Source organism: Brienomyrus brachyistius, chromosome 5 (genome assembly GCF_023856365.1).
Source record: "Brienomyrus brachyistius isolate T26 chromosome 5, BBRACH_0.4, whole genome shotgun sequence".
Taxonomy (NCBI): domain Eukaryota; kingdom Metazoa; phylum Chordata; class Actinopteri; order Osteoglossiformes; family Mormyridae; genus Brienomyrus; species Brienomyrus brachyistius.
The window spans coordinates 12,962,985-12,972,573 of record NC_064537.1 but is presented as its reverse complement, the minus strand read 5'-3'; the positions used below and the strand labels follow the sequence as shown (position 1 = coordinate 12,972,573).

At 45.1% G+C, this 9,589-nt stretch overlaps 1 protein-coding gene across 1 annotated transcript; it reads left to right on the top strand.

Annotated features, from left to right (window-relative positions):
• Positions 1-724: 724 nt before the first annotated feature.
• On the top strand, positions 725-7,888 carry LOC125742037 (uncharacterized). Its single transcript, XM_049013632.1, has 4 exons — positions 725-743; positions 5,678-5,757; positions 6,302-6,625; positions 7,002-7,888. The coding sequence occupies exons 2-4, from the start codon at positions 5,691-5,693 to the stop codon at positions 7,361-7,363; spliced, it is 753 nt and encodes a 250-aa protein (XP_048869589.1). The 5' UTR covers positions 725-743; positions 5,678-5,690; the 3' UTR covers positions 7,364-7,888.
• The last annotated feature ends 1,701 nt before the right edge of the window (positions 7,889-9,589 follow it).

The window sequence follows — 9,589 nt, the reverse complement described above, 5'->3', positions numbered from 1 at the left end:
ACGGCCCCGACTTTAGAATAAAACCGAAGCAAACGCGTTTAATTCCCCACCCCTTCCACGAACAAATAATGCTTTAAATAAGCAGCCTGCGAGCAATCCCACCGCAGCCCCTATCTTTATACGGCACGCCGGGATGAATCTCCCTCTGTATGGAGAAGCGCTAGGAGGCAGCAGATACCTCGTAAATCTGTTTTGGAATTAAAGTCTGCCCTCCTCCTGCATTCAAGTGACAACGGACACTGTAGGGGTCCACATGCGCGTCGCCGCCATTAAATCTGAGGGTGACATGTCCCCCTCACATTTCATAATTATTTATTTGGACCCCTCCACATTTAACATAAAATATTAGTTTTATGCCAGTGTGCCCCCCCATATTCAAAATGCTTCTGACCCCCCTGGGCGTCCACCTCTCCTCCTGTAACGCTGAGCGCCCGGAGACGAGGCAGACCCCGGAACGCAGGAGACTGATTTATTAGGTTTTAAGCCGGGTGCACCAAAAGCCAGAGGGACAAGGCAGGCGGATGGTCGGGTGGAATGCAGGAGGTCGAAAGCCGGGCGGATCAATCCGAGATGAGATGAGATGTGGAGACGATGGGGTAGGAAGGAGGACGGAGGCAGACCAGGACGGCAGGGAAGGCAGGCAGGGCAGGCAGAGACGACCAGGGAGGCAGAACAGGCACGACGGCAGGACACGGAGAGGTGGGCAGGGCAGGAGGGCCAGACACGAGACAGAGAGATGCTTGGTAAGTGTCATCTAGAATGGCAACAATACTTCGCAACCTTGGGAGTTTGCTGTGAGGTTAAGAAGTCTGGTTAGATTGCGGGAATCGACGGCTGCTGTGCCGCCCCGCCCCGCCCCTGGGAGAGTGACACCTCCACCCCGAAGGTCTACCTGAATGCCTCCCTATTAAAGGTGTCTAGACACTTCAGTCAGGTGATTTATATGGTGTGAACCGCATAAATTTACTGTACAGGTTTAGCAGGTCCAGCGCAGAGATAACAAAGCGTTATTAGGGTTAGAATCTTGTGATGATATAAATTCTAATCAAGTGCGATTCTGCTCATTTTCTCTTGATTATTCCTGGTGTCCCTGGTGATTAAGACTTTTCATTATAGACTTTAATTTGCAAATGTATATTCAAACGAGGAAGGTGCAAGCGATCCCAGCGTTCTTGAGTATTTGAAGGGCATCAAAGGAAATTTATAGCTGCATTTCAGGCCGAGTTATGGATTATGGGACTTTTAATTACAGGGTGATGTCAGCTTAAGTCGAGGTCTTGGAAAAAAAAAGGTTTGCCATGGAGACAGTGGAGTGATGAAAGTTTCCCCCCTAATCCTGCCTAGTTATCAGACTGTTCCGAACCATTGTGGAAGAGACAGAGGGCAGACACTCTAATGGGAGCTGACAGTTTTAATCTCCCGAAACACACAGGCCACTCTTCCCACGCAGCGACTTGCAGAGATTGAATACTAAACACACGACAGAGTCACTGTCAGCATCAGTAGCCCACAACGCAGCCGGGGGGAAAAGGCAGGCAAATCGTCCGTCTTCTTGTGATTGGCAGGTGACACGCACCAGTAGGACATCCATTGCCCCAGGCTCGTCTGCTTTTATGTGTACAAGTGATGAATGCTGAAGATTTCGGGGCCTGATCTCATAAGCTGTAAACGAAGGTGGGAGTGTCACGTACTGGGGGGGGCATCGTAAGGCGTCCGGCGCTTTGTGTCTACTCTGATATGGGGCATAGACAGCGCACAGAAAATCTTTATTTCTGATTTTTCTTTGTCATTTTTTGGGGGTGCGAAATCAAGAGGCACAACATACCAGACATACAGGTGAATACTGGTCTTCATGGCGTGGTCCAGCTGAAAGGCTTGTGTTGCGTCTGAGAGGAGCTGCGGTCATGTACGCAAACGTCGCACTGCTAAAGCGCAGACATATTCATTAACATGCATTCTCTTCAGTCCAACAAAAAAGCATGCATGTGTTACTGACTTATTCTGCATATATGCGCAGTTCTGGGGTGAGATTCCATAAATACTGTTTTTCACTCGTGAAAGTAGCTGCCATGTCACTCTTGTTCTGCCTTATCAGTGAACCTTTTACTCTGTGGGTATTTAAAGACTAGGGTGTCACTTTACAATAAGGCTACCTATATAAAGAGTGTGGTTTAAATGAGTGGTTTATAATCTGGTTACTAATTGGTTGTAACACTGTAAATTATTAATCCACAATTTTATATATAACACAGTTTTCTTTTTTATTAATGAGTTACTACCATTTACATTTGTAATGTGGTACCAAGACTAGATTGAGCAAAAGCCCCGGAGTGGCTGCCTGTGTGAAGATGTAAGGATGTGAGGATGTAAGGATGTGAGGGTGTGGAGATGTGAGAGTGTGAAGATGTGAGGGTGTGAGGTTATGAGGGTGTGAAGATGTGAGGGCGTGAGGATGTGAAGATGTGAGGGTGTGAGGGTGTGAGGTTATGAGGGTGTGAAGATGTGAGGGCGTGAGGATGTGAAGATGTGAGGGTGTGAGGGTGTGAGGTTATGAGGGTGTGAAGATGTGAGGGTGTGAGGATGTGAGGTTATGAGGGTGTGAAGATGTGAGGGCGTGAGGATGTGAAGATGTGAGGGTGTGATGTTATGAGGGTGTGAAGATGTGAGGGTGTGAGGATGTGAAGATGTGAGGGTGTGATGTCTGATATGGTGGAGAATTTTTACCGAGGTCTATAGCAGTGTTTCTCAAAATGGTCTCCAGGGGCCCCCAGACAGTCCGCATTTTTGTTCCCTTCCAGTTCTCACCCACCACCCCCCAAGGACTGGGTTGAGAAACACTGGTCTACAATACCCCCCCCCCCCCATTGATTAAACAAGCTGTCTTCCTCCCCCACTTCAACACAGATGGGGGGGAAAAAATCCTGTTTCTGTTTTCCATTGTCCGTCTCTCTCGGCTCGCTCAGAGCGAGGGACCTCACATCGCCTCACATCGCCTCACATCGCCTCCCGTCGGGTCGGCTGCCTGTCACTTGACTGCTGATGGAGGTGACGTGTTGTTAAAGCTCCAGCTGACGTGGTGGCCTCCACTCAGGGTTGGGGGGGGGGGGGCATCTCAGCTTTTCGACTGCCATGAAAAGCGAAGGGGTCAAAGAGTCCCCCTCCCACCCAACTTCATATAGTGGCCTGTAAAACTTTGCAGTAAAAATCTGATGAAAGAACCAAGTCCGAAGCCAGCAGTGATTACAGACAGTCGGAGCCGCCCCACCTGAACACGACTCGCCCTGCCCTCCCCCTCAGAATCCTGCACGTAGCATTGCACATGTCACTTCAGCAAAACACAGCTATTAACTAGACAGGCTTCTTAAAGCCCACTGAGGCTGCCTTTCATTGGATGAGTGGAATCCTGGCCCAACCAATCAAAATCACTGCTAATTATTAAGAATGACGGCCGAAAGAAAAAACATGAACATTCTGTAGGCTGAGATTTATTACCAGAGACAGGTGAATCCCAAAGGAGGAAGTCCACACAAATAACACCCTCTCCATGGTACGCCTCGAGATGATTTCAGCCTCTCTCATGTCCTCTTTCGAGCCAGGAACAACAATATTTTGATGCTATTTTTTTCCCCAAGTCAGAATATTTTGGATTGCAGTTCCAATCAGACCCAACCGTTTTCATGTTAAGCGTCTTCAAGGGTCTTATTTTGTCACCCCAAACTTTTTACAAATCCAAACCAAGTGACAGAATGTACCAAATATTGTGATTGATTATTTTAGGGACTGTTTTGATCTCTTGTGTGTGTGTGTGTGTGTGTGTGTGTGTTCTGGAGAACTGCTGATCTTATCAATTCTCAGACCCTCAGCCAATCAAATTGTTTTAGGAGGAATGTGGGAATTCCTAATGTTGTATGTGTCCTTAATGTTAGTTTGGGGTAATACTTCCTGTGTTAGTGTGAGGTAGCGAGTGTAGGATGCATCTGTGTCTTGAGGCAGCCAGGCCTTGTCGCTGGAATTTTGGTGAGGGGTTCTGGCCACCCAGTGGGGGTGAGGTGACCCCTTTTGATAAGCTGATCGGGTGATTTGTGTCCAGTCTTGTCGGAGCCAGTGGACTTTTGCCTTAGGACACTGGGTGGAACATTGCAGGCTTTACAGAACTCAGACCAGTGGAGACTGCATGGCCTGTGGCTTTACAAAACTAAGCCAGATTTCTGTCATTTCTGTCTTTCACCAATATTTCCATTCAGCAGAATTTAAGCACTTTTTTCACTAGTACTCCACAATCAAGGATATGAATTATGCTCCTTTTCCAGGACCTTTGAATTAAAACCCCCATTTTTGTATTACAGCTAGTGAACAAGATCTATGTCAAGTATGAAGATTATCTAGCCAATCGGAGGGACTTTACAGTAAATCTCCCAGCAGCCTTGACAGTGTGCATAAGCAGGCTACTCCTCAGGTTCATTATTGTTAGCCGTCATCTGTGCATGAAGAAACCCCATTGGCTGGTGGAGGGATGGGGATGGGGCCAGTTTTCCTGCAAAATGCGTCCCGATCCCTGTCACATCCAAGCCTCCACACCATACACACGACCTCCTGGCCTTCATTGCACCAGTCTGGTACTTTAGCTTTCTGTCAGCACCCTCTGTCACGAGTGAAAACCTGTGATTGATATCTTAACAGATGCATACAGAACCTTTTTTTTTTGCATTGGAAACCAGGAAATGCCTGCATTTTCAGTCCATACTGGCTAGATCCCGCGAGGCTGTTCTATAGACGAATAGACAGCATCTAACTGTTTCAGGTTGAATAATAGAGCAAGAAATATAGTTTAACAAGAGAAGTTCCAAGAAGTAAAACATGCTTTATGTTACTGGGTCAGAGAGGAGCCCCTTGTGCTCACTACTGCTTATTGCCTGATTTAATATGTCACGAGGAGAACATGCCGGCAGATCCTTTAAACATACTGAGGGGAATCTTCCGGCTTGGAACATGAAGCTTTGTTTCAGGAAGGGCTGTTACACCAGAAATGGTTCCGTTAGGCAATGTAAACCAGTTTCTAGTAGTAATAAAATGTTTTATAAGGGCATGATTATGACATGTGACAGTTGGTTATCTCGGTTAAGGTCAGGCACATGGGGTCATCTGTGCACCATGTTGACAGAGATGGAGTTCACAGCTTCAGGGTGGAGAACTGTCACGTCGGAGTTTCTCCAGAATTGTCGCCGTGACAAGATATAGAGCCAAATTAACAGGGCTTTAGAAGTACAGTATTTTGCTCAGTCAAAAATTCATCTGATCTTACAGTCAGTCAAACATTGCTTAACCCCAACATGTCTTTGCTTTAACAAAATGAATGCAATAATGATTACTTATTAACCAGCCTTCTCTGAACTGAACTCATATAAGACTGTTAGCATAAAGGGTAATATTGACTCTTCAGCCAATACTGATTGAGACATGAAACCTTTTCTTTTATATTTACTTCTCATTGTGGGTTTGTTTACTTTTAGTTTAAAGTGAAATCAGTTGTCAGGAAAAAAATCCCCGTGGCAGTAATCATTAATCTGTAAAATAGAGTGGCAAATAAATACGTAGATGTTCAGTAATCAACAGGCAGATTCTGCAATGGTGTTTCGGGGATTTTAACTTAATCTTTAACGTCGTGTTAATGCTTAAGGAAGAAGACAGAAATGGCGCTTCACGTTCTGGGAGTTTTATACCTGTTCCTCCACACCTCTGTCGGGATAGCAGCCGAGAGTAAGTATAACAACATTCGCATATTTGAAATGGGTTAAAAACATGTTTCATGAACACTTAAGTCTGTATTTTTAACAAAAAAAAAAAAAGATTCAAATTTCTAACAGACCGATTTGTGTTCATTTGGCAACACTAGTAGGGGAGACCGTGGACAGTTTTTGAATTTTTCCATTTTCATTCCTATAACATGTAGAAAAATGACAATGAAAAAATTGTTTCACTTTCAAAGTAGAGTTGTACTTGTTAAATATCCGTGGTGTTTGGGGAGTCCAGCTTATGCAGGAATCCTGTATCCCTTCGAACAACTGAGTTCCTTCACCAATTGTCCCCAGTCTTTCCTACATATGTGTAAGATTTTGCATGGGTGTGTAAATGCCTTGTTGTCAGTCTCACTTTATGATGCATCTACTCATACTAGTTAATTTCAATTAAAATGAGATGCATAGTGATAAACAATGGTGAACAAAAACAGAGAGCTACTACTCCCATGTCAAGCCAAAAAGGCAGTGCTTGTGTTAATGCTGTTTCTCCATTCTCCCTCTAGGTCTGGTGGATCTAGAGACAGCCTCGACCCTGCTGACACCGTGCTACACCCGGGTGGCGCTGCACTGCAACATTTCCTCGCAGGCGGAACTCTCCGTCAATAGACTGACTTGGATTGACGCGGCCAGCCAGACGGAGCTGTGTGTCGTCAACATGAATAATCTGATTTCCTCTGGGAACCACAGCATGAAATGCGAGTACATTCCCCAGAAGAGGCTCTCGCTGACTTTCAGACACGTTCATCCGGAGCATGAGCGAACATACAAGTGCAGCCTGAAGTCCAATCGAGGAATCAAACAGGCCACCACCAAAGTTAAGCTACAAGGTGATTTATTCAGTTCATCAACGTCCCTACAGGATGAGTGGAACCTTATCTCTAGATGTTTTCCAAGTGTTTCATTGGTAGCACATGAATCTGAAATCCATCCATGCAGTATCAGATCCAGTACAGCTTCCTTTAAGGGCAGGAGCATAAGGCAAAAGGCAGGGAATCATCTTGGATCGGATGCCAGTCTATCACACGATGCTTATTCATTTCATAAGCAGTGTTAGAGGGTGTAGCGGGTTAGGTGTAGCACAGTACTGAAATTACACAAAAACGTACTAATCGTGAGCGCCCTGTGTAAGTAGACTAGCCCTGTGACCACCTCATGCAACGATATACTATTTCTTACTGTCTGGTTTCACTTATTTGCCTCCAGATTGCTACAGAAACAAATACCTCAACTTATCTGCGTCGTGGGCCACATGCCATTTCTCTGGTGTTTATCCCGAGGGGGAGGTGCACTGGTTCCATGGCGACAGGAATGTGACGGAGCACTCGGACAGGCATCCGACTAGGCGTAACCACGACGGGACTTTCAACGTGTCCAGCAGCCTGCACACCGGGCATTCGTCCACTGTATGCTCCCTGTGGATCCCCAGCTCTAAGGTCTACCTGGTGAAGCAACCTACAACTAAGCTGAATTCACTCAGCTACAGATCTGACAGCTGCAGAGCTGCGGCCGCCCACACCTTCAGCCTAGGGTTTGGGTTAATGCTGACCAGGCTCCTTGGGCCATAGTCATGCCAGGCTCACGCCTGGGAAGCTTCTCTCCTGCTACCTCATGTGAGGAAAAACGAACAATGAAAAATTAACTAAGCCTGGTGACCAGAAGCTGGTGGTTTGAGAAGCATTTCCTCTGTCTTTCTTCATGTTTTCTGTCATATTGCTGTTTAAAATTCTGAATTGAGATTTTTTTTTTTTTTTTTTTTATGAAGTCCCGTGAGTAATTACTGCACAAACAATAAGAAGTTATTAGCTATGGAGTTTGTCACCTGTAAAATAATGCTGCTGGTGTGTGGGTGCAGTGGTTATCGCCAAACAGTCAGCCTAACAACTGCTGTATATGTCTTCCAGTCATTCTTCAGGGAAAAAAAACAATAATGTAAATGCAACGTTTATTTTGTTTTATGCCGTCTTTTCACCATTGTGATCATATGTAGCATAATTAAGCTAGAACCTTCAATAACAATGATCTCTGCATGTGTATATCTGCAACTTGTGGTCAGGATTTTATCATATATCAACAATTAAAACATATTGAGTCATAGCCTGTTTTTCTATGCAGAATACCACACCGCTAATAGAATGAGAGGGCTGGAAACTTACTTTAACATGCTTTTTTTTCCAAAAGTAAGACTAACGATTTAAGGGAATTCAGTCCCAGCAACTGCAAATCACTATTTTTCAGCAGTTTACTGGTGTTTATGGGAAGACAAATTAGGAAACCAGCAAAGTAAAGAGAATAGGGCGTCTGTGATGCTGGTGGCATCAGAAAATAAGCGAAAGACACTTTACCAGCAGTACTAAGAAGAGGCGTAACTCTCAGCCATTCTGTTGTTTCGCAGAGAGCGGGTGCACATGATTCTGAAGGGGAAATAAATGCCAATATTATTTTTAAACGGCTTGGAGGCAATCAGAGTCAAATGTTATGATTGTCATTGTACTGAGGCCTTCCTGGATATGATTATCTGAATGCTGGAACAGGAAACTGGACACCATTCAACATATTGTCTTCGTAAAACAGCTTCCAAGATTGGGAGGCTGTCATGAGTGATATGCAGAGCCGACGTGCTAGTTACATCGAAGGGCTGACTGGTGTGAATGCTTCTGCATACACAACGGTGCTCACAGTGGAGTGAACATCTCTCCTTTTTCTTACCATACCATCTCGCACCAAGGTCAGACATCCTCCGGTGAGAGAACATACACGTTCCTGCAGCTGGCCTGAGTGCTTCCCCTCGCAAGAAGCCATGACGTGTCCCTGGGGTCAGGTGACAGGAGATGATTGGGGAGTTCCCCCTCACCTAGAGAGGCTGGCCACATCATTGGTCATAGCCAGGGTCAACAGCATGGGGAATTCTGATGGACGTTTTGAGCTGACGTTTTTCTTATGCAAAAATGTTCTGCGGGGGAAAACAAAAAAAATTATTGGTTCAGAGAGATAGCCAATCAGATTGCAAATGAGGTGGGTCCAAGCAATTGGAGGAGGCGGGACCAAAACATCTGATTGGTTGGTCTCACCTCCTCTACAGTTTGATTGGTTATCTCTTTGAATCAAACATTTTTCATTCTGCCTCCAGAACATTTCTGTTTAAGTAAAAATCCCATTGGCACATTTTGATCAAAACGCAGTTTTTACCACAGACATGGTGCTTATAAGCATAGCTTAGAGTTTTTTCTCAATCAAATTTTTTTACACGGATTCAGATGAGTCTTGTCATGTACACAATTGTCCGCGTACGGCAAACCCTACGAGGACCAAAGAGCACAGTCCGGTACTCCTACTGAACTTCCTCATTTGGTGAAGAATGCATCTTCCATAATATGTTTTATATGGTATTGAAAAGCCAGACTCAAAAGCACGCCCAGCATTTCAATTGGAGGAGCCTCCCGTGGACTGAGAGGAGCCTCCCGTGGACTGAGAGGTCGAAACTGGCAGCGAGAGCCGGAGGGAACACTGGAGTGTAAGAAAACTGTTCATTTGCTGCAGAGTAATGAGCAAAGAATGGCAGACGTTCACTTTAGAATAAATTAACACTCTGTTTACCGTAGGAGAATATCCAAGAGGTGTGTGTGATCGGGAAGTCTTTTAGAAAAACACAAAAATTACAGGATGAATTTACCTACCTGGTAATACAATCTTTAGCGACTGAAAACCCATCTATAGTCGATATATTATGCATTTCGGGTTCGGTATACATTTCCCGTGTAAACAGCGAAAAGACCCATTCCGGGGGTCATGAT